Source organism: Propithecus coquereli, unplaced genomic scaffold (assembly GCF_000956105.1).
Source record: "Propithecus coquereli isolate 6110/MARCELLA unplaced genomic scaffold, Pcoq_1.0 Scaffold7, whole genome shotgun sequence".
Classification (NCBI taxonomy): domain Eukaryota; kingdom Metazoa; phylum Chordata; class Mammalia; order Primates; family Indriidae; genus Propithecus; species Propithecus coquereli.
In genome coordinates, this window is record NW_012153062.1 from 4991054 (window position 1) to 5017278 (window position 26225).

The window sequence follows — 26225 nt, forward strand, 5'->3', positions numbered from 1 at the left end:
GAGGTGGAGCTGAGGCGGAGATGCCAGTAGCACTGGGGAGTGGCTGCAAATGCGGATCATCATTAGCAGAGAGGTTTGACTGCACAATAAATATAATGAGCCGGAATCATCCCGAAACGTGCCCCTCCAACCCGCCCCGCCGGTGAAAAAAATTGTCTTCCAAGAAACCGGTCCCTGGTGCCAAAAAGGTTGGGGACCGCTGCCTCAGGGTACGTTTGGCAATGTCCGGAGATATTTTTAGTTGTCACAATTGAGAGCACTGCTGGTATCTAATGGGTGGAAGCCAGAGAGGCTGCTAAATATCCTACAAAGCACAAGACAGCACCCTGCCCCCAACTACGAATTATCCAGACAAAATGTCAATAGTGCCAAGTCTGAGAAATCCTGGACTAGGTCATTGTTTCTCAATCCTAAGTATGACAGCCAGGAAATTTCCATAATAATTTCTTAATTTTTTCATTTTGATGATAATTTTTTAAAAATCAGCAAAAGTATATTCAGGATCATTTTTACCATGACATTTAACCCACGTATGTGTTTATACTTCTACTTGCACAAAGTGATATAACTTAAAACTTAATGTATCTTAAGTTTGGTTTCCCCATGAAAGGTTCTTAAATTAGTTAGGAATTGCATAATAAAATAAATAAGTATATTATCAGTATTAATGAAACATACATTTCAATTCTACAGCACTTTTCTGACTTTTGAAAGCTCATTTCAGATATTATTTCTCTGTTCATGATTCTATAATAATCAGATTAGATATCTACTTAATAAGGGCATTCTTTATATTAGAATTACTTGAGTGAAAATTCAAAAGCAGAATTCAAAATAGAAGATCTGGACCACAGATTCTATCTTTCCATAATAAAATTCCAAACCAGTGGTTTAGTTTCAGTATAACAGTATCATAGGTCTCTTTAATGCTGCAAATTCAAAATCATATTTAAGTTTTGTATATTTAATTTGTAAATTTATATTTACTTTTGTAGCTGTAAAAGAGTTCTCAGCTTAAGGAGTTCATACTTCATTTTATGTTTATACATGTTTAAAATTTATCATGGTAATTTAATTTAAATTATCACTAGGGCCCCATTTGAACTTTTTTCTTTTAAATGAAACCTATATTTTATAGAATTATACAATCTTAGATGGGGACTGATATCCTATAGCTAGAACCGAAGAGAAAATCACATGGTCAAAATTACAAGCCAAGAGCCACTAAATTGCTGATCAAATATAGACTACAAGGTTTTATGTATACTGAGAATACCACAGAGATCTCTAATACCTATAAATTTGAAAACCAATATGGACAAATGAATAAAAAATATTACCAGAACTGCTTCAAGGAATAGGCCATTAAAGGATAAAATCAGTAAACTCTTCCTACAAAAATGAATGTATCAAATTTATTCTTTAATTATTATACCAGTACTTCTTAAACTTTAACGTACATTCGAATCATCTGGGAATTTTGTTAAAATGCAGATTCTGATTTAGTAATGCTTGAAATTCTACATTTTTAACAAACTCCCAGGAGACTGATGCTGCCGATCCACAACCACACTTTGAATCATAGAAATTCATATTATATACATGCAACACGACCTTCTCTATTTATTGTAAACTCCCAAAGAACACGTATCAAATGTTAAAATGCTTCTATATCTCATTTCTTACATAGAAACTATAAAACAGGATATAACTCGTTTTCTCAGGTGGTAACAATTCCTTAAAGAAACGAAAAAAACAATGGAACCAGTGTAGACAGCCTCAGACTTGGCTACTAAAAGTAGCTTTGGTAAAATATTACTCAGGCCAGAGAAAATGAATTAAAAATTACCAACTAATTATTGTTTGGTTTTCTTGCTAAAAAAACAAACGATGTTTAGGTAAAGTTAATAGAACAGATTAAGAAAAGACCAGTTTATTAACTCTGAGTATATTTAATGAAGTAATAGGCCATATATTAAAATATAATTTCATATCTAAGAAATGGCTAAAGAAAATTATATACAGAATGTATTTATAATTTTTTCTCTTTTATTCCTACTAATTATCAGTTTAAAAATCTTTATTAAAGCAAGAAATCCTGTGATAGAAATCTGGTTACTTAATAGCTTGGAATCTTCTCTTTGGATAGATATTTGGTTGGACACAGGGAAAGCTGGGCAGGGGGACGCAGCCCCTCACACTAAGAACCTGCCACTCACCTTTCGACAATGACTGTAAATGTAGCCTTCCACATCCACGCTAACTGCACTCGTGCATTCATCCAAAATGGCAAACTGGGGTTTGTGATAAAATAATCTCGCCATCTGAAATATAAAAAGAAAATTCTGAATTCAACACATGCAGAATTAAAATTAATAAACTAGAATGAACTTACTTTAAATATGCTTTTACAGTCTTATCAAGCAACAGTATAAAATTTATTCTAACTCAAAAACCTACTTCCCAGAAATAGAAACAACATAAATAAGCACAATTGTTTTCTTTGTCATCTTGAACAAAGAGGAAAATGTAATTCATGGGGAGTATTTATTGCTCAGAGTAAAACAAAGACTTTAAGACTGATGAGATATGGGAGTTTCAAACTAGCGTGAAAGAAAGTTCACTAAACAAACAAGATTAGAGAATATATATTTTAACCAAATTTTAGAATTCAGACTGTAGATGAGTAAGGTGCCAAAACGTCTTTATTTTAAACATTCTGTTGCTTAAGCAATGGCACCAATTAATATTCCCACCAATAATTTTTTATTGCACCTGTTTTATATCCCTGTTTTCAGTACTGGTGTGCTCATTTTTAAAGCCTTTGCTAATTTTATAAATAAAAATTAACATCAAGGTTGTTATAGCATACATTTCTCAGATTATCAGGAATGCTGAACATTTCCCCATATTTATTTTCCACATGTATTTTATTTTCTAGGGATTGTTTATTCTGATCCTTTGCCTAACAAATATTCCAATTTGTCATCTGCCCCCAACAAGGATCTCTATGTTGTAAGATCAAGGGACCCTTTTCTCTCCTTACCCAATTTATCTTCTCTGCAACATTCTACTCAGATGATCACTCCCTCCTTCCTGAGAAATGACAGAGAAACCATGCTCCTAAGTTTCCTTCCCCTTCTTAGGGTGCTTTCTCAGTTTCTTTTCCAGCACTTTCTCTCCCATTTGACCATTAAATGTGGAAGCTCCTCCGGGCTAACTCCTAGGTCCTCTTCTCTTTTTCCCTATATTGTATCTAAGTGATCTCATCCAATCTTATGATTTCAAGTATCATTTACATTCTACAAACTCCTAAAATGTATCTTTCACCCATACTTTTCTAATTTCCAGATTGATACATAAAAATTCCTATTTGACTTTTTACTTGGAAATCTCACAAGCTTCTCAGACTTTAAAAGTCGAAAACTCAAATGCATTTTCTAGATATCCCCTCCAAAACCCATTCCTCCCGTAATCTTGGACATTTCAGAAAGCACGCCATCAAACAGTTGCTCAAGCTGGAAAGCCAGGAGTCCTCCTGCTCCTTCTCTTCTCCGCCTCCCCTCCACCCATCCCCATTTTCACAATGGACTAAAAAGTCCATTCAAGTAAGTTGTGTGGAGTTTAAAATCCACTGGCTTTTCCTCACCTCCACCAACATGCCCTTCGTCCCAAGCACACTCATCTCCTGCTCTAACATGCCTACACATAGCCTCCGACCTCCTCTTCTGCTCCTCTCCACTCCACTCTCCATGTAACCAGAGAGAATCTCTCAGAAATGTGTATCAGAGAACTTCACTCTTTGGCTTAAAACCCTTCAACAACTTCCCATTTCGCTTAGAATAAAATTCAAACTCCTTCTTATGGCCACCAAGGCCTGGCACAATCTCATTCCTACTCACTCTGTAACCTCGACATTCTAGCCAACATTGCGTCCTCTCAACTGCTAGGAACAGGGTGTCTTAGGCTTTAGTTTAGAGGCTTAGCACAGGTGATTCTTTCCTCTTGTCTCAAATGCCTTACTTACTCTGCTTCTTTTGTCTTTTGAATCTCTGCTTAATGTCACCTTCTCAGACAAACCCGCCCTGGTCCCTAACCACAACTCAAAAGTAGGTCCTTTCTGTAAAATGCCCGCAGCACTTCATACATTGTGAACTGTGTGTTTGTCTTTCTTTGCCTAGCTACGTAGGCTGTAAGAGTCACAAAAGTACAGATTCTGTTTTAATCACTACTGTACACTCAACACATATATGGCTAACATGCAAATATCTGATAAATGAATAAAACAACAAACAGCTTTTTTGGAGTTTATATCTATTTGTCTGAGGTGAGGAAGGGGAAGCAGTAAGTACAGCCTATCCAGAAATTAAACTGAGCAGAAAATGAAAGGTACAGACCACAGGAGACTTTTGGATAAGGCAGAGTTTGCTTTTTGGATCAGACAGACCTGAAAATGTTTTTCTGAAAGAGAAGGACTAGAAGAGATGAAGTGTAGGTGGGGGTTGGGGGAGGGTGCATACCGGAAGGAAAGGGATGTGATAAAGTCAGAGAGGGGGGGCCCATAAAACACAGTGGAGGCATTAGCCTTTCTTGGGAGGAAAGGTGACATATCCCCCATGCACAGCGGAAGCAGGGAGGTCAGGACAGACCAGTGTGAAGTTAATGAAGAGGAATGGTTATGTGAAGGCATTCCACAAATGCCACACCTCTGTGCTCCCGAAGGACTCTGCATGCCTTCATTGTCACACCTGCCACATTGCATGGCATTTTCTCATCATGTGTCTCCCTCTCCCACTTTGCTGTCAGCTACTTGATGCCACAATAGAAGAAAGTTGTTAGGTGAGTAAGTATATGAACACTGGAGTTGCAGAATGTTCCTGAGCTTGAAAAGCCTCCCCCCCAGCTTTAACTGGTGGTCTTTGCTTGGCAACCTACTTAATTGCACTAAAGTTCAATTTCCTCTGTAAAATGAGGCAGTCAGAGTTCTTATGTCACAGGACTGTTGTGAGAACTAAGTGAGGTAACTTGTAAAGTGCTTGGCATATTTTCTTCCATCTATTAAGCACTTAATAAAAATTATCTGTCATTTAACTAAAATAATACCCTTTCTTTTTTAAAAAGTAGAAGGTAGGTTATTCTTTCAAGTGTGGTAGGGTAAGTAATAAGGTAGAGAACCTAAGATTGGTAGTTTTTAAATGATTGTCATGAAGAGTGAGAGACAGAGGTAAAAATAAGTAAAATGACTGCTGAGACATGCTGTGAGCCCTCTAAGATGGGACACCAGGAAGGCGCTGTGGCACTGATCCATACATACGTCATTGTCTGATCTTTTTTCAGCTGTGCTAGGAAGCCTGGTAGAGAAATACCAAGGCAAACAATTGTTCTTGGGTTGGGGTTTAGGTAATATGATGAAACAAAAAGTAGGAAAGGAAGTTAAGAGAAAGGGATCATTTGTTCATTCCTTTAAGAAATACATCGTGAGTCATCTCCTACATGCCAGGCCCTGGATTATGTAGTCTATACTGGGCAGGAAAGAAAGGAGGCAGAGTCAGAAGGGGAGTGATCCATTGTAAGAAAAGGGAGGAATCAATATTCTAGGCATCTCAGGGAGTTTGAAGAAGGGGCATAGTTATCAATTTAAGGTAAAAGAAAAAGATTTATAAGAATAGATTTTTTAAAAAACACTAAAAATTTTCTAATAGTGGTATCTCTGGTAAAGGGGTTTGGACCCCTTCGTACTTTTATAAATATTTCAACTTTTCTATCATACGTACTTTTTCATAATTCAAAATAAGAAAACTTGTTACTAAAATGGAAGAGCAAGAATGATAGAGTGGAAAAGCTAACTTTTGGTCAGAGAATAAGATATTCCAACTTATAATATTAGCTAGAGCAATCCCGGCTGATGATGGCTGGGCCTAAATGAGTGCAATGGAAATAAAGGAAATGTCACTGGATGCTTCAAGGGATAATGAGAGAGGAGAACTGGGAAGACAGCTACCTAAAAACTGAAGGCAATATAAGGTACTGGTTCAGAGCAAGAGCTCTGGTGTCAGACACCCCTGCACTTGAATCTCAGCTCTACCCCTTAGTAGCTGTATGGTATTAGGAAGTTGTGTAAGCTCTCCATGTCTTTCCCTGTCTGTATCTGACTTTCCAGGGCTCTTAGGAGGATTGCAAAGGATCTGCCATCTGAAGCCAATCTTTCCCTCATCATTATCCCAGGGCACTTTCCTTGTAGCTATAATTGAAGACTGCCTGGCATTACGGTGACTATTTGGAACTCCTACCTAGATTATAAGGGCAAACACCTAGTACAGTGCCTTGCACAGAGGAGATTCTCTGCTAATAATGCAGAAACTATACCATTTAATTTTTTTCACTGTTAAAATAATGGATTAATAATCTTACTACCTTATATTTATGCTGACTTTTTTCAAGGGACTTTTAAAAGGGATTTAAAATCTGTTCATTGGACCTCCCTTTGTTCAATACCGTTATTCCAGTCCCTCTCATGTGCCAAATTCAAATCTTGACCTTTCTTACCCAATGGAACTTTCATTTGTTTTACACCAACTTTCATTCTTAAGAGTCACTGTTTTAAGTGATTAGGCAGTTCAAGTCTGTTCTTCCTAAAAATTATGTCTACTTTTCCCCCAATTTATTACTTTGACAATTTTCAATCCTGCCAAAAAAATGAAAGAATAAAATGAACACATATATACGATCTTTACCTAAATGTACCAATGTTAATATTTGTTGCATTAGCCTTCTCTTCCTCCCCCTCTGAAACAAAACAATAGGCCCTCTTTTAAACTGCACATTCGATTCCCCAAACACTGGCCTATACAGAACATGCCCCGTCAATGGCCTGGTCATGCTCCAGCTCTATGTGCAGCAGTGTCATGGGTGAGCTTTCCCCATTTCCCAAACAATTCTATCATGGTTCATCTGGTTTTACAGGATTCTTCCCCCCATCCCCTTAACTCTTCCAAGATATCCTCCTGTTGTTCTAGGCACACCCTTGAATTTCTAATAAAAATTACCCCCCTGTACCTTTATACCACACACAGAGAAATTTAAATTTGTTTTCTTGACTTACAGTTATTTCTATAGTCTTCTTCTAAATTGACTCTAAGAATGCCCAGTCATTTCAAATTTTCATTCCTTCAGCCCAATTTCCATTTTGAACATAGTTAATATCTCTTTTCTTTTGTTTATAATTCATTCTTCACACTAGATTAATCTCATGTTACAGCACTAACCAGGTAAAACATAGTATTAGGTTAAGATTAACTTCATATAGAGTGGGTATGATTTTGGGAAAAACAACCTGCAGAATAAGGGAGGAGGAGGCAACAAAAAGGTAAAATATAACCTGAAGATACTGGGTAAGAAATGCTGCCATAAGCCATTTCTTTTGCTTTCTTTCTTTTGGCTACAGTTTTCTCTAATTTCCATAAGGCTAACACTCTGGGGGAAAAATAATCCTTTGGATCTACTCAAACTATGATATGAATAGTTAAAAAAAAAAAAAACTCTTTATAAAGTTACTTCTCTTAACAGGGTACTCAAAGTATCAGTCTTTTTTTTTTTTTTTTTTTTTGAGACAGAGTCTCGCTCTGTTGCCTGGGCTAGAGTGCCGTGGCATCAGCTTAGCTCACAGAAACCTCCAACTCCTGGGCTCAAGTGATCCTCCTGCCTCAGCCTCCCAAGTAGGTGGGACTACAGGCATGTGCCACCATGCCCGGCTAATTTTTTCTTTCTATTTTTAGTAGAGACGGGGTCTCGCTCTTGCTCAGGCTGGTCTCGAACTCCTGAGCTCAAACAATCCTCCCGCCTCGGCCTCCCAGAGTGCTAGGATTACAGGCCTGAGTCACCGCACCCAGCTCAAAGTATCATTCTTTATATGTAGGGTTTAGTATATATTTTTGGTTTGAGATCAACTTCATCATGACAAAAATTAAAACAGTTCCTTTCAAATGCTTCTTTATATTAGGAAAATTTAAGAATTCAAAATAACTTTACGAGTAGTACACACTGAGCCTTGAAACAACGATACATATAATAATGGAGGGAAATGGCAAGAACAAAGACTAAAATGATGATAAATCAGAATGGATAATCTCTAATATCTTCAGCTATTTCAGGTAGAATAGCTCAAGTGAGACAAAAGAGATGTCTATTAGGAAAAGGCACTGAAAGAAATTTTGTAATCCAACTAAGATTACCATATATCCCAGGACCAAAAAGTTACAAAGTTTCCCCTATTAGAAAAATGGACTAATAGTATATAATTGGATCTGTACCTTTTCATTTCACAGGTACTGGCAGTATACTTACAAATCTTTCAGAATTCCAAATTTAAATGCAAGTTAAACATTTTCAAGCACTTCTATTATCATTTAAACTAATCTATACTGAAATAATTGCTAAATAAAAAGATAAAAGATAAAATAAAACTTTGTGTCTTGAGTAATCAAAATGCTGGACTTTAAGAGTGACTTTACCAGTTGCATTTTTGTGCGATGTCTTCAGAGTATACTTACTGCCATTCTTTGCTTTTCTCCACCACTGAGTACATCCATCCAATCCTGAACACTGTCCCAGCCTCCTTCACGTTCAAGGATATGACCCAACTGGACATTGTCTAAGTATTCCTTCAGTACCTTTCAGCAAAATGATTAAAGATAAAACCAAGCTTAATATAAACAAACATTTTCAAATGCTTCATTTTTTAAACTGGACTGACTATAATCCCACTGCCAATACCACTTCAGAAAGAACGTGGCACAAGCCCTGCACTTTTCCGCTTCTATCTACACTAACCTTGCCAAAATACATCCAGCAGCTTAGAGAGTAAGACTATAGTACATAATTAAAGAATGAGGGCAATGAGAAAACAAACAGTGCAACGATAAGGTTAAACACTCAATGATTCGTATTCAAGCAAAGTGGTCGTCATCTTACCTCAACTTGGCAAGTTGTAATTAATGGCTTTGGAAGGCTTTACAGGTTAGAATAAACTACATGGCATTTAAAATACTTAACTGATTAATGGAGTATTTTCAGTAGATCTAGGACATAAATATTCCCTTACTTGGTCAGATATTCCCTTGTTTTTCTGATCTTCTCTTCCATCTGGATATATCACTTGGTCTCGAAGTGTTCCGAGGGTCATATAAGGTCTCTGATAGTGGCAGAACAAAAGTCATTAGAAGTTAATGTTTTTAAATAAATAAAAAGATCTTTAAATCAAAATAACCCAAACTAGGTCTTACCTGAGGAACATAAAATAACTTTCCTCTTTCAGGTTTAGTTAGACGTCCTCCAAAAAGAGGCCATAACTTTAAAAAGAAAGGAGAGAAGGGAGGAGCAATTGTAAAATTCACAATGTGGCAGACAGTATGACAAAATAAGATTGCAAAATTTTGAGTTTGGTTTGGGATCAACTTGTACTTACTTCACCAAGAACACGGAAAAGTGAACTCTTTCCACAGCCATTTGGACCACAAACTAGAACATTGGCCCCAGAACGAACCTGAAAGAAAATTAGGCTATGAATTAATTAGATCAAAAGAATATATACTCAATGAACATTTCCTTGGAGTCAAATAGCTCTTTGCTAATTATAAGCTATTAAATATTTGTCAGTAAATGTGATGTTAGGTAGAACCGTGAAGAGGTATGGTAAAGGGATGTTCTACTTTTGTTTGCTTTCAATTTTTACTGTTGTATTTTTTCATTCAAAAATCATTATTGACTGATATCATCAACTTAAGATACAAAGAGCTAATGCTTAAAAAAAATTTGAGAATTCTGGAAAACAATAAATGCATGTGTATACACAGTCTCTTTTAAAAAATAGAATTGTATTATATAGACTGTTCTACAACTTGCTGTTATTATTTAACAATATATCACAGATAGTCTTTCAGGTCAGTATATATTCAGATTCTCCTTTAATGCCTGCAGTACCCTCCCACAGCAGGATATATCATAATTTAGTTAAACACTTCCCTTTGGTTAAATATTTAGGTCATCTACATATTGTTTTGTTCCTTTAGATAACACTCCAATAAACCTCTCAGTCAGCAAGTAAACTTGAGCACTACTGAGAATGTTTCTATAGATTAGATTCTTAGAAATTAGAAGTGTTGGATCAAAGTATATGTACATTTTAAATACTTACAAGTACCACTAAATTATTCTGTAACAACACAAAGATAAATGAGAAACTGTAAAGAGTAGTTAAGTTCTAGGCTTATGGTGTTATGAGACCATAATCAGTTCTACAAAAGATCAGAAAATCTGTTATAATTCTAGCATACAACATTAAACACCAATAGCACAACAGGAAAGAAGACATTACAGAGATATGGGTTACTTCAGTAGCTATGTAACCTGTCTTTGATAATTTTTTAAGCTGGTTAGCCTTTAGGTTCTTTCAATAAATATTTCATTCAGTAAGTATTTATCGAATATTCTGTGTCAGGCTCTGTTGTACACAATGAGGCTACATTAATGAAAAAAAAAATCCCTGCACTTACTGGTTTACATTCTAGTGGGGACAGGCATACAATGAGGAATATGCATAATAAACAAGCAAATTAAATGTTAGAAAATAAGTGCTATGAAGAAATAAATAGATCAGGGTAAGGAAACTTAGGAGTGGGTCGGGGAAGTTGCATTTTTAAGGTAGTCAGAGTAGATCTCATTGAAAATGACAACTGGGCAAAACTTTGAAAAACAGAGTAAATTAGGATTTATCTGTAGGAAGATTGTTCCAGCCCCACCTTTACCCACAAAAGGCCAGAAAGGCAAAAGTACTGAAGCAGGACTGTACCTGTCCTGTTCAAAAAACAGAAAGGAGGCTGATGTGGCTAGAGAAGAATGAGGAGGGAAGAAGAGTAGGAAATGGGATCAGAGAGGTAAGAGGTCGGATAGGGAAGTGGTAAGCAATTCCTGCAGGATATTATAAGCCATTGAAAGAACTTTGGCTTTTACTGTGATGAAATGGAGAGCCATCAGCATTATTTACAAGAGCCAAAAGAGGGAAGCAACCCAAGAGGATGAATACATAAGCAAAATGTGATATATACATACAACAGAATAGTATTCAATCTTAAAAAGGAAAGAAATTCTGATACAGGCTACAACGTAGATGAACCTTGAAAACATTGTGCTAAGTGAAATAAGCCAGTCACAAAAGGGCAAATATTGTATGATTCCACTTAGATACCTGGAGTAGACAAATTCAGAGACAGAAAGAATTAAAAAGTTCTCAGGGGCTGGGGAGAGGGAGGAAGGGGGTGGAGGGAGTTATTATTTAACAGGTACAAAGTTTTTATTTGAGAAGATGAAACAGGTCTGGAAATGGACAGGGGTGATGGTTGCATAACATTTTAAATGTACTTAATTTCACTGAACTGCACTTAAAAATGGTTTAAAAGGCTAATTTTATGTTATAAATATTTTTATCACAATTTTTAAAAACTTTTAAAAAATGAGCTAGCCTAACACATAGTTGATCTGTAATAAAATATCACAACTTATGCACATTATCATTAGAGAATGCGCTATTCTATAGTAAATGACTTTTCCAGACAAATGAACTTTTTCTGAGAAATTATTTTAAAAGCATCATTTGATAGACTTCTTTCTAAACATATTTCCTTATGCTAGAAAATCAAATGTACTGAATATTTCTGATAAAGCAAGGTTATTATATATAATAACTGCACTCTAACAGTGACACCCTTAGGAGCTCCTAAAGTTTAGACAGTTGTCAATTAAATGGTTCCTTCCTACTCTGCTTTATTTGAGTAGTGTCAGCCACCTATCTATTTTTTGCCACAACTGTTCTTTGTGGTTTACGCTGATATCCATATTCCGGCCTCCAAGAAAACTCGTCTATACTATTTGCTCCATTATGCCAGAACACCCAAAAACCGAAGTTTGTAATGATACATATAAATAATAACTAGACTTATTCGAAATCCTTAGGTACTCTCTTATGCTCAAATGTCTTAGCTTCAGCATTAACTTTTCTCTACTCCATGGCTTTTGGCAGTGTTGGATAAAACCCCCAATTATGACATCAGCCATGGTAAGCCAGTGGTAATTTTTCCGTATTAAAGATTTGTAAACATGTACTTTTGAGGGCTTAAATTAAAATTAAAAGCCAAGGGTAACTTTTACTGAAAATTAAGTCCTTAATAACACTGTTTAATTACGGTTCTTAGATTGCTTTACTGGGTCAACAAATGTTTTGAGCTACCATATTTCTACCAATAAAAACCTTCCCCCAAAGTAACGTTCCTTGATAAATCCTACTTCCTTTGAATTTACCATAAGAAATGGAAAAATTCTACACATAAATGATTTAAATACAAGAGGAATTATATAAAAGTATGTTGTTTATGAAGACTTACTGGCTTCTTTAAACACTATAAATATGTCTTACTGAAAAGGTAAAAATCTAGATAAGTTACAAAGTGTTAATACTAGTTTAATCCCTACATTATAACCTGCAAGCTGTTATCGCTTAGGGTCTCTTCAGTCTATAAACCTCACAGAAAAATACGAGATAGATAAGTATGCCTATGCTGGGGAGTTTATAAAGGAAAAAGGTGTAAACTCTCTTACCCCAAAGAAGCTTTTATTATTTGGTTATAATGTAACCCAAAAGGCAAATTAATCATAAAGTAGGAACCGTTTATTTTGGGGGCCAAGTCTCAGTTTTATTATGCCTCTTTCCAAGAGAAGAAAATCTCTATTTTCAAGTGAGCTGGATGGGTAGAAAATAACTGTAGGTTACAAGGAACTGAAGGATGTTTGTTGACGATATAAAGGCTATGTTAGGACAAACAATGGAAAGACAGAACGAATGTGAAAAAGCCAAGTCTAATTTAGAATACCTTAAATCAGAAAGAGATGGAAGAGGAGTTCATAACAGTGGACCAAAAGGATAGAAATCAAAGAAACAGCTCCCAGTGGAGAAGAAAACAAGAATCACAGACTAGACACCAGGTAGTAAGGAACATGGTTACAAAGTAAAAAAGTTGAATGAGTAGGGGCATAACTGGGACTCAAGATTTTCCAAATGAAACCAAAATAAGGGCAAAACATTAAGGACCTTTTTAAGACTATAAAAGTGAACTTACAGGAACTGGCCAGAAGTATATTAAATTCAAACATAAGAGATTTGGACTAAAAGAAAAGAAAAAGCTTTGAACTAAAAAGAAAGTGACCACTTTAATGTGGTAACCTTATAACAAAGTAGTATTACGGACATAATCATAATCTGTCTCCTCTGTGTATCTGTACATACAGATCCCAAATCCCTTTTCACCATGTTTAAGCCACATGCACACCTATACTGTTGGTATATTTTATTTGTGCATAAAGACAGAAGTGAGGGAAACTGGGAGAAAGGACTAAGAGGCATTCTTCAATAGAGAAGTTTCATGTCCCTTTTTACCCTTGCATAGTGGTAATAAAAGGGCTGCTGGAACTCAAGCCTGGCTACCTATTTGCTAAGGGAGCACTCAAGTAAATGGAGTACCTAGAGCTAAGTGAGAAAACACTTCTGTGATACTCAGAGTCATTCAATATTTACCAACTATATTTATTATTTTCTGTACTTCCTCTTGTGTTTCCTGGCTTTAAAATAAATGTGATAATGATGCACATTGTTGAATAAGTTCAACATACGTAACTAACATTTTCCATTTTTATAGTTCCTTGAGAAGTAGACATATACTTAATAAACATAAATTACTAAGAGCAGAAAAATTGAAGACTTACCTAAGACTGTAACAATTTAAAAACATATCCAATAATTATACTCATTTTATAAACTATCAGACGATATTCCTTCAATGAAAGCCACTCAAAAAAAAAAACTCCACATAAAACACAAATTACAGAAGGCCATATGCATAGGCATATAAAGAGGAATTCTAGTGCTGTGCTGTCCAATACAGTAGCCACTAGTTACATGTGGCTACTTAATTTAAAATTATATTAATCAAAATTAAATACAATTTAAAATTCAGTTCCTCAGCTGTACTAGTCACATTTCAAGTGCTCAATATCCACATGAGGCTATTGTTCTGCACAGTGCATATATAGAACATTTCCACCATCACACAAAGTTCTATAGGACAGTCCTGTTCTAGGGAGATGGTATCTGCAACTGGGAAGACAGTCTGCATGATAGAAATTTGTTACTAATCTTCAACATTTCCAGATCTGAACCATTCATGAAGTCACAACATACACATAATAGTCTAACAGTAACCTTTAGATTTGTGAGTCTTACAAATCATACCAAAACACTCTTGTGTCTTTTATTTTTAATTTGGCTTGCCATATCCCATTTCATTAAAAGAATACATGGAATCAGTATCAGCAGTCACTCGATTTTGCTTGTTCTGAGTAAGTGACTATCTGTAGTACTATTATGTTGTTCTTCCACTGTTTTCATCAGTATTATTAATAAAAAAATTCTGTTTTTTGTTTTTATAGGTGTAAATCTTCTTGCACAGTTAAAATAATACCAACCAAACTGTAAGGTTTTTTAATTTAAAGAGAGTAAAAATATATTTGCATGCTTAAGGGTTCACTAGAGATTCCACTTAACTATATCTCCTATGGCTTTCTTGGACTTTACTTGCAAAAAGTTTCTTGATAGTAGTATTTGAAATTTTAAAGTCCTATCAATTAAGAAAAATAGACTTCTAACTGTTTCAAAGACTTAACTTTTTAAAGCAATTCTGTGGATTCGGAGACTAAGTCAAGCCTTAAAATTAATTTAAATATTCAGACAACAGTTTTTCAGTTCACATTTTGAAGGTGCTTTAAGCTTTTACATGATAATTTAAAAACTTACTTCAAAATTAAGGTCTCGGATCAAGACATCACCATTTGGCGTTGCTAAAGGAACATGATCAAACCTATAGAAGAAATTAATAAAAAGAGGAAAATTTTAAAATATATAAGGAACTCATACAACTCAATACCAAAAATACCAATAACCTCATTAAAAAATGGGGAAAGGACCTAAATAAACACTTCTTAAAAGAAGATTCAGATGGCCAACAGACATATGAAAAAAGGTGCCCAACATGTCTAGTCATCAGGGAACTGCAAATCAAAACCACAATGAGCACCTCATGCCTGTTAGGATGTCAATCACCAAAAAGACAATAGATAAGTGTTGGCAAAGATGTGGAAAAAACGGAATCCTTGCAAATTGTTGGTGGAAATGTAAACTAGTATAGCCATTACAGACAATAGTTTGGAGTTTCCTCAAAAAAATAAGAAATATCATATGATCTAGGAATCCCACTCTGGGTATATACCCAAAGGAAATAAAATCAGTATCTTAAAGATATACTCCCATGTTTGCTGAAGCATTATTTATAATAGCCAAGATAGGAAAGCTACCTAAATGTCCGTTGACTGATGAAAAGATAAAATATAATATATATGTGTGTATATACACATACACACACGTGTATGTATATCCACACACACATAACAGATTATTATTCAGCCTTTAAAAAGAAGGAAATTCTGCTATTTTCAACAATCTGGATGGACTGTAGGATATTATGCTAAGCGAAATAAGCAAGACAAAAAATAAACACTGTATGATCTTACTTGTATGTGGAATCTAAAATAATCAAGCTCATAGAAGCAGAGAGTAGGATGGTGGTTGCCAGGGGCTAGGGGGAGGAGGAAAAGGGGTGACGTTGGTCAAAGGGTACAAAGTTTAGGGGATATAAGATGAATAAGTTCTGGAGAGCTAATGTACAGCGTAGGGACAACAGTTAAAAATACTGTATTATATACTTGAAATTTGCTAAGATAGATCTAAATTAAATTCTCACCACACACACACAAAAATGGTAATTATGTAGAGGTGACAGATAAGTTAATTAGCTGAAATGTGGTAATCATTTCACAATGTATACATACATCAAAACGTCAAGTTGTACACCTTAAATATATATACAATTTTTATGTCAATGATACCTCAAAGCTGTTTAAAAAAAAAGGAGAGTAATTTTAAATTAAATACTAAGCAATTGTAAGCTGAAAGAGAAAGGCTACTAAGAAGTTTAACAGTAAGTTTATGGTGCTAAAGAATCTTTTTCTGTACGTACTTTATAATGTTATCTGCATTAATGATTTCTCCAGCACCAGGTATCAAGGGAATGACTTGTACTCCTTCAATACCTTAAATGGAAAATAAGTATTAAAGCATCGCATTATGTCAGGAAACACTTAAAACTGTGACCTCAAACTTTGACGTTCATATTTACCCTTTTCCTGTTGCGAGACCATTGTGCGTTCATATTTGCCATTATTTAAATCCTTTAGTACTTGCATTAATTCTGTAATCCGAGCGGTAAAACTAAAATTGTTAAAAAAGGAAACCATAATCAAAACTCCAGAATATTATCTTTTATACAAACTTAACTGAAGTTCCTAAAGTTATGATTTAGTATAAATGAAATACCCTAAAAGAAGTCTCATTAACATAAAGTTTTAATGACAGTATGCATGTTTTATTATGTTTCAACAGGAGATCAGGAACATGGGGATAAGAGAAGAGGTTTCATTGGATCCCCAACACAAAATACTTCATTAATAGGCAAGTCAAGACAGTTGTTTGCTGGCAGAATTTTAAGGAAGTTTCTTGAAGATACTACAAAAGGACTACTGCTAATACATTCCTTAGACCCAAAAGTATGGACCCTGAGTTCTTGCTGGAGTGATCTACAAAGTCATGTATACGGGTAACCTTTCTATCTGAGGAAGGCATTATTATATGTACGTCAAATGCATGCTGCCTCCCTGAAAATAGGAAAGAATCTGGAAGATTCCCTCTTTCTTACTCTGAAGAGGAGGAAAGATGAAGAGTTCTTAATATTAGATGGAAATCACTGTGGCAATAGAGAGAAATCAAAACTAATGACAAGAGGTTGGGCAGTAAAGAGAGAAACTACTCTATCAAAGAACAAAACAGGATTTTTTTCTGTGAATAATAAGCAGAAACCTTCTAAAGGAAACTTTGGGAGGTGATGGATCTGTTTATGGTCTGGATGGTTTCACAAGTATATAACTTATCCCCATATTCAATCAAATTGTATACATTACATATGTACAGATTTTTATATGTCAATCACACCTCAATCATTCAAAGAAAGAAAAAAGCAAGCAACCAACCAACCAACCAACCTCCCAAAGGAAAAGAAGCACCTCACATGCCATGAACTGTAAAAGCATGAGAAAAGTTAGTAACAAGCAGGAAGAGTGTTAGCATTCTCAAGAGAAAGATACTACTCATAGCAGTTTACTTCTATCTTGCCATGAAGACCTTAACTGTCACAGGAGGAAAAAAGAAGAAGAAATATGAAGATGGATCACAGGCCTAGGAAAGATCTTAAGCCATCAAATTTCTTCAGATAATCTAAAAGTTATGATGCTTTTTATGTTACATTGTTCTTGACACCACACCACAAAAACACACAAACCCTTTATATTAGGGTTTGAAATACTGAAATATTTACTTCCGCTATATTTTTTAAGAACAATTTTACTACCAGACAATATGAACATATTTACAATTGTATCTACAGATACCATAAGTTAACTTCTCATTTATTTCCATTAAGATCAACTTCATTTCTGTTCATCTGTTTTGCTAGGTTACCAGTATCAAAGATCTAACGAAAAAATGTATGGTAGGGGACCAAAAAGTTCAAATGAGGAAATTCTATGCATTAACTTAATTTTCCATGAATTAAGAAAAGACTGCCATGATTCAACATTTCCCAGCTTATCAAATACCAGTGTCCATGGAGCAAACAGCTTGAGAACCACTAATTTAGTGTAAGGCTTAAAACAGCTATCTTCAGGAAATATGAAAGGTTTACAGTCAGAGAAAAATCTTTCTTAATCTTCTATCAAAACCAGCTGCCTGGAATAGGAAATGTTGCTCCCTTTTCTTAACCTCAACTGGGCACAATCATTAAGGATAACATATTTTTTAAATTATTGTCTGTAATTGCTCATTATTATCAATCTTACCCAGCCAATCTAGTCATTTCACGCCCAGCCAAAACTATTCGACCCAGAGCTTGAGACATTCGCAAAAGCATTCTTCCACTTTGATAGTAATCCTTAAAAAGAAATAAATATTAGTTTTCACTTATATTTCTAACATTATAAACTAGGCTTTACTTTTATTTTTAAATTTTCATTTTATTATAATTACTTTACCTCCAGAAGTTCTGAATGTGTACTCTTGAGATGTCGAGGATGAGATAAATCTAAGAAAGGACGACTGACAACCAGGTAACCAACTACAGTGGCAATGTCTAAAACAAAAGTTAAGATTTAAGATATTAATAATACTTCACTTTTCCCACAAATTTCATTGCATTGTATATTTTAAAACATACTTACATTTGGCAATTATACTATCAATGAAGCCCATAGAGAACCGAAACAAAATGAAATTATGTAGGTGCTCAACCTGGCAGAAAACAAAAAATACAAATATTTTTCTATGTATAAAAAAATGAATCTACCATGAGGATAAAATGAACTATATAATTCATTTATTCAATAAATATTTACCAAGTGCCTACGATTTCTGATTGCATTGTACGTCGTACTTCACTAGGCACAATGCTAATCGCAGAGCAGATGTCAAACAAACACTTCATGAAACCATTTTTATGCAAACAGAATGGAAATTACATAAACAATTTTAACAAGGTTGCTTCTCTTGTGTGTAACAGTACAATGCTATTGTGTTCACAATACTGTCAGATACATATATCCCCAAACACAACTGATCAACAACCAAAGCAAAAGAATAGAGGGATGAACTAATTTGGTGAAACACTAGTCTTGTGTCCAAACTGACATTCAATGTTTTGCTTTTGGTGGAGACTCAGGGTCTATGCTTTCTGTAAGAATTATAGTACACTCAGCCTAAACTGAATGCTAAAGTAAATCAGTGTCACACAGCCCAACTCTATGGATTTAATGTGAGCGTGCATTATCTCAAAATTACAAACCGAAAAATGTTTTTTATTCTGGAGTTTTAGTGTTCTCAAACTGTCCATCTATCGGCTTATTCAAGGTCCTAAATGATCTGGCATTGCGCTCTATTTTCAAGTTCATCTGCTTCTACTTTGCCTGTTCTTACTGAGCTCCAGAAGTAATGGTTTCTCAAACATGCTCCTGTCCTAAGGCTTTTCTGTTGCTGTTTCCTTTGCCAGGAATACTCTCTTCCTAGATATTTACATTTTGTGACTAACTCCTTTACTTCACGTGGATTTCTGACTGTCACCTCCTAAAAAAAGACCTTCTTAGCCATTCTGGATGAAACAGCTAGGCAATAACCCATCCTATCTATCCTTTTATTCTGCTTCATTTATGGTCACAGAATTTATTACTACCTGAAATTATACAGAACATTCATTTGTTTATATACTTATACTTATACTCCTCTACTAAAATGTGGGCTTCCTGAGTACAGGGTAGCTTATAACCTGCAACTAGACTGATGTCTGGAACATTTATTCAATGACTATCATGCGTCAGACACTGTGCTGAAGCTGGAGATCTAATAATGAATAGAACAATAAGGTCCCTGAGCTCATGGAATTTACATTCTAATGAAAGATAATTATAGACTGCAATACAGTAGTCCCTCAGTATCCAAGGGGAATTGGTTCCAGGATCTCTGTCAGATACCAAAACCCATAGATGCTCAAGTCCCTGATACAAAACGGTGTAGTATTTGCAAATAACCTAAGTACATGCACTCATATACTTTAAATCATCTCTAGATTACTTATAATACCTAATACAATGTAAATGCTATGTAAACAGTTGTTACACTAATAGTTGTATTGTTTAGGGAATAATGGCAAGAACAAAAAGTCTCTATATGTTAAATACAGATACAATTTTTTTTCCCAAATATTTTCAATCTGCGGATGGTTGAATCCACAAATGCAGGACCCACAGATATAGAGGGCTGATTGTATATGCTCTTAAGGAAACAGATGATTAAAACAGAAAGAAACTGTTGGAGACCATTTTAATAGGCTAATCAGAGAAGGCAAAGCCTCAATAAGGTGTTAACTCTGGGCTAAAAACCTAAAGGATGAGAATAAGCGAGCCATGTGAAAAGCAAGCTGATGAACAGCAGCCCCCTGGAAAACTATCCAAAATGCATTTTCTCGGTGAGCACTCTAAAAAGTTGAGTCATGTTAAATATTGGTGAGGCAAAAATCCAATTTCTGAAATAATTTAAAATGACAACCTCTTTAACCTTTCTGAATCATCTAAAATGTATATTTAATTTCATAAACTTCAAACTTCCACAAAATGTAAACTCCTTGAAGGCAGGATTTTAACCATCATGTTCATCACCATTATCTTTAGCACCTGGAACAAGCACAGGTACCTAGATGGCACTCAGTATCTTCTGAGTGAATAAATTACTTGAATTCAAATTTTCTAAGTGGTAAGTAAATAAAAAACTGAAGTACAGCTTTCACAAGAACAATGTTTATATTCTAAATCAAAGGTCAGCAAACTTTTCCTTCCGCAACTATAGAGACAAAAAAAGAAAAGGTCAGCAAACTATGACCCACAGTCCAAATCCAGCCTGCTACTTGTTTTTGCACATTAAGTTTTATTAGAACACAACCACGTCCATTCGTTTATCATTCATTCATGTACTATACATGGCTACTGTTGAGTGGCAGAGCTGGATAGTTCCAGCAGAGACTGTACGGTCTAAAAAGCCTAAAATATATTATACTATCTAGCCCTTTACAGAAAAAGTTTGCTAACTCATGCTCTACATAATAATCCTCATGTATTTCCACAAATGCTACAGGAACAAATTCTTTCTGTAAGAATCACTAAATTTATCACTATATAAGACTCCAAAGTAAGCTCTGTGAAAATACACTGAAGATTATCTTAATAAATCTATTCATTTTTATAAATGGGCAGTTTAATATACTGATATAGTTTTTAATCTCATTTTTATTAAAAATACAATGTAAAAATTCCTTATAGCTATTTTTAAAGATATCTTTAAGATATGCATATATATATAAAAGGCATGTTTATATACATATTTTTGTTTACATATATATCTCCTGGCATAGGCCAAAAAAAAAAAATCTTCTATGAACACGTGAGCCTCAAGTATGCTTTCTTACCAGTTTTCGAAAGACTGAGTAGACTGTCTGCTTTTCTCTTTTATTCCCATTGTAAAAGGCAATTTCTTCACTATTAAAGAAAATAATTCAGCAATTAATTTTAATGTTACATATGCCTGAAAAATAACTGAAATACAGTATTTAATGACTGAACTTTTGTATTTAAATGGACATTCTGTGACTAAGAGCTTATCTGGTTTATCTCAAGCTATGGTCTATACTTGAGATCCTGCTCCTAGCTCAGCTGATGGGAGCACAGGAATACACACCTGACTGGATTATACACTGGACTGCAACCTATACCATATGTAGACTGGCTGGGAAAGATACGTTGGGCTAATTCTCAGAAATTTGAAGTAAGACACCGAAGGAAGTTGTGGTGATATATACAAAGGACTGGGATAGACATTATAGACTACAAATTAAAGTACAGACCCAGACAGGAGGGAGGGGAAAAAACAACAGCTAGAAAAAGATGGGCAGTGATGCCTTAACATACAGCCTTTGAAAGAAAAGCAGGCTAAAGACTGATGGCTTCACAGTGCCAGCTCCTAGGAGGGAACCCTGGAACCCCACCACATCCTCACAGCAACTCTCCTTTTCGTGAGCTGGCCTGAATGAGTACACAAGGCCCACAGGTATGTTGACTAGGGAAAAAAAAGGGCATTTTATACATGAAGTTCAGTGTAATCAAGCAAATTTGTCAAAGTCACACAGTCACCAAGTCAAGGAGCTGAAATTATAACTTAAATCTGACCCTAAAGTTTATAGTCTTTCCACTGTGTAAGTATGACGTAAACTTTCCCAGCTAAGTATCTCTTACAGCAGAGGAAAGCAAATATTTACACAGAAGTCTAGAAGGGACACTTGAAACAGGCTTCAATAAATAACCAATATGTCTTTAAAATCTTTTTCTCTTAAAAATGTCAATTTCATATTCCACTTTGAAATGGACATATTTTTTCATGAAAACAAGTTACCTCCTCCTTCAGCCTCTTCAAGTAAAATTAGCTTTCCATAAAGATGCATCACATTTGTCATGTGTTTTGTGGTTTCCCTGACACAGTGATATAGACCTCCAGGGTATAAGAGTCCCACAAAAACACAACCTATAATTACTTTTTAAAACTTCCTTCTACCTCCTTCCTCTCCATTGCAGAAGATGAGGTGAGGATTATCCTTTTGAACTGAATTATTTTATGTCTAATGTAAAATCTAAAAGGACAAAAACATCCTAGAATACTGATGGCTGCCTATCCAACATCTATTGTCTTCCATGTCCTTCTTCCTAAAAGAACCCCAATTTTCTTAAAGTTATCTGTCCTTTTCTGTGCACTCTAATGCTTTAGGAAAGGCTTCAACCCTATTCCTAGGGTATGGGTCCAAATTGGTCTAAAAGCCCATCATTTTGCTACGATGGCTCTTAGGCATGAGCAAGTGATAATTCTGGCCAAAGAGATGGGAAAGTCAGCTATGGGACTCCTGGGAAAGGTTTCTTTGCTCTCTTACAAGAGACAACAGAAGATATGGCTGGTTCCTTTTTGTTTCTGGACCTTTTTGCAGGGGAGAAGGGCTAGTGAGATCTGGAACTGCTTTTATCATCTTGTGATCACAAGAAGAATTAGCCCAAGGAAAGGGGCAGCACACAAAGGAGGGCAGAGCCAAGAGAATATCAAAGAAAAGTGAGAGCACTGATCAGCTGTGTCTAGCAAACTGCTTTGTCTTCAGGGTTCTTACAGGAAGTAGGAAACGTCTTTATTGTTGAAGTCCTGACTCATATTTTCTGTTTCTTGCAGTAAAAAGCACCCTACCTGAAACCATCTTTCATTTACTTGGCAAATCACCTCTCTGCTTAACCCTCTATTCCTCCGCTGTCCCAGAGCACAAAAGCCCACTTAAAACTGGTACCATTTTAAGCCTGGAGTGAGCTCAGACCTGTAATCTCAGTGCTTTGCGAGGCGAAGGCAGGAGGATCGCTTGAGGCCAGGAGTTCAAGACCAGCCTGGCAACATAGCAAGACCTCATCTCTACAGAAAATATCCAGTCACAGTGGCACACATCTGTAGTTCCAGCTACTTGAGAGGCTGAGGTGGAAGGACTGCCTGAGCCCAGGAGTTCATGGTTGCAGTGAGCTATGATTGTACCACTGCACTCCAGCCTGGGGGACAGAGCAAGACTTTGCCTCTAAATAAATAAATAAATAAAAGTGATACCACTTTAGCAATCCAAGGAAATGAGGGAAGAGGGAACTGCTAAAAGAGTAATTTCCTAAGTAATTTTGTAAATGTCTATAGAGTATTAAATATTAGAACCCTCGAAATGACTCAAAGTTGACAGATAACTTGAGAAAATTTATTACTTTCTCCACATCTAAAACTGAACTAGAAGCTTTATATACATTATTAAATGTAATCATTATAATAATTCTACATTATCTACCTATTATAAAGAAGAAAAATGAGGCTGTGAATAATTTGCTAAAATCATATAATGTATAAGTAGACGAGGTAGATTTTGACACTAGTATGGCTAGCTCCAAAGAGCATGTTTTTTCTTCCTATTTTAGATTGTAAAACTATCTGGAAAATAGAGAAATAAGCACTGAAACAGTAATTCTATTAAGTATTACAAACAGTCTTAAAAATATTTGTGGATAAATTGAGACAAAATTTTCTTTGAAGTATTATAAGTATATTTGAATTTGAATTGTATGTTGACTATGTTTAAAGTGAAATTAACAGAAAATTAGTCAACAGAAGGTAATGAACAGGTAAATGAGGAATACTACATGTTTAACACAAGAAAAACAGTTCAAAATATGGAGGATTACTACTTTGTAAAACTAATATCCTTTATAATGTATATTTTCAAAACAAGCATATATGCACACTATTTCAATAACAGTGTTGCTAGACTTTTTGGAGTCAAATAAATGACATCAATATCCATAAAAATGGATTTTTAGTACAGCTTTAATACATTTCTCCTTACCTGTTTGTGATGAGCCTGGAATTAACATATCTATATTCTCCTTCATACTTTTGCTCAGTTATTGTCATCTTACCAATGGGTCTTCTAAGTCGAGTTAGGAATAGCCCAGAAACAACCAAGTAGGCCATCATGCTTGCTGGGCCCTGTTATTATTGGGAGAGAAAGATACATAAACTTCTAGGATATCACAATAAATTCATTGGATGAGAACATGTACCATTTCTATAATTAACCCCAGTGACTTAGAGAAATTGCTCCTTTGGTTAATTTTTTCCCCCTCATTTCTTTTCTTAAAAAATACACACTAGCCTCTACACTTTTTACGACTCATGTACTTCTCCAACCACTGCAGCTCAACTCTCAGCTCTCCTGCACTTGCTTACCTAAAAACCCCTAACTGCAGTTCTTACTTTTTGGCTTCTAACACTCTACTGTTGGATCTCTTCCTGATAATCTCTTAAGATTCCACAATAATTCTCAGACCTTTTTTTTGTCTTCTTTTGAATGTTAATATTCCCTCAGGTTCCTTCCTTAGCTCTCTTCTCATCCCAAATTTATACCTCTAGTCCTAACACTCTCATGAACCCAAGATATTATTTCTAAGTAAGTACCGCACATCTGCACCTTACTACTGTGGAGATGCCTCAAGTTCAGTTACCCTAGACAAGCTCTATCTGCCTTTCCCTGCTTATACATCTTTCTTCCAGCCACTGTTCCTTCTAACTTTGTAAGTGACGTCATCACCCACTGACCATCCCAACAGAGAAGCTTCAAGCTTACCTTTCCAAGCTCATCATAGGCTCTTCCTCATTCCCCTATATATCCTATCCTCTGTCATACTAAAATGAATGTTACCTGAACATGCCATTCAGTGAGGCTGTTCTTACGTTTGGCAAGCCTGACATAGCTAATGGACACCCATGTACCTCCCCAAAGTAGCTGAAATATCAACTCCTATTCTTCCAGGCACTAAATACTTTACTGAAATTTCTATTACTGGACATATCACACTGCATTATAACTGCTTAAATATCTACCCCTTTTCACCATATTGTAATTCCTCTTCAGCAAGAACTATGTCTTACTCATCTTTTTGTTCCCACAATCTAGCACAATGTATGTGGAATATAGTTATGTACTCCACATTTTTTTAAATTAAGTCTGATAAATTCAATGTCTTTCAAAAACTACTACAAATATGAACCAAAGAGATAACTAAAATAGTTTCTGCCTTTAAGAAATACAGAATCAGATAACAGGAAGACATGGAAACATATTTAAGTATTATAAAAACGTAGTAAGTACCCCAAAAATATTACAGCATAGAAACAAGAGGGATTGGACCCATTCCTTTGCTTGTAGTAAAACAAGCTATAAAAATGATTAAATCTGGATCACAAAATAGTAAAGAGGAAGATGGATGAAAAAATTCAAATAAAAAACTGCCTTCCCTGGTGTTTCAGAAAGCAATAAAAATCACTATATAAATTATTAACTAACTACAAAATGCATACACACACATATACATACAACATCATTATTATATGATTGTGTTATAAGCGTATAACAATAACATTACATATTAAATAACTAAAGTTAGATTTCAATGAGAATACTCAAAAGAAAATTTAAAGGTGATTCTTGCCATCACAAATATCAGAGACTGGGTGATAAAGCTTATGGAATAGCCAACCATTTACTTTATTATAAAATATTCTTGAAACTGTTATACCCATTCTAAATGCACTTTTGATGTTTTAACATTTGAATTTTATATTAAAATGGCTTTCTCCAAATCTCTTTATAGACATTACTTTGCAACAATAAGGACATGTATATTCAATGTTTAAGTACTTCTTGTTTTTAATGTCACAAAATTTCTCTAAGTATCTATCTTAAGAAAAATTAAAAAGCTAAATGAATCCTTTTTAAATCTCTAGTAAAGTACTATTTTATAACCAG

At 35.1% G+C, this 26225-nt stretch overlaps 1 protein-coding gene across 1 annotated transcript in view; it reads right to left on the reverse strand.

The window, feature by feature from the left end:
- Nucleotides 1-26225, reverse strand: part of ABCD3 (ATP-binding cassette, sub-family D (ALD), member 3) — an 83673-nt gene that overhangs the window by 4720 nt on the left and 52728 nt on the right. Inside the window, exons 9-21 of the mRNA XM_012661116.1 lie at nucleotides 24264-24406; nucleotides 21273-21342; nucleotides 18484-18553; nucleotides 18298-18395; nucleotides 18106-18197; nucleotides 16335-16426; nucleotides 16176-16248; nucleotides 14897-14960; nucleotides 9464-9541; nucleotides 9282-9347; nucleotides 9101-9190; nucleotides 8550-8669; nucleotides 2220-2324 (exon numbers count right to left, since the gene is read on the reverse strand). Coding sequence (XP_012516570.1) covers nucleotides 2220-2324; nucleotides 8550-8669; nucleotides 9101-9190; nucleotides 9282-9347; nucleotides 9464-9541; nucleotides 14897-14960; nucleotides 16176-16248; nucleotides 16335-16426; nucleotides 18106-18197; nucleotides 18298-18395; nucleotides 18484-18553; nucleotides 21273-21342; nucleotides 24264-24406 — 1161 coding nt within the window. The remainder of the gene's footprint in view (nucleotides 1-2219; nucleotides 2325-8549; nucleotides 8670-9100; nucleotides 9191-9281; nucleotides 9348-9463; nucleotides 9542-14896; nucleotides 14961-16175; nucleotides 16249-16334; nucleotides 16427-18105; nucleotides 18198-18297; nucleotides 18396-18483; nucleotides 18554-21272; nucleotides 21343-24263; nucleotides 24407-26225) is intronic.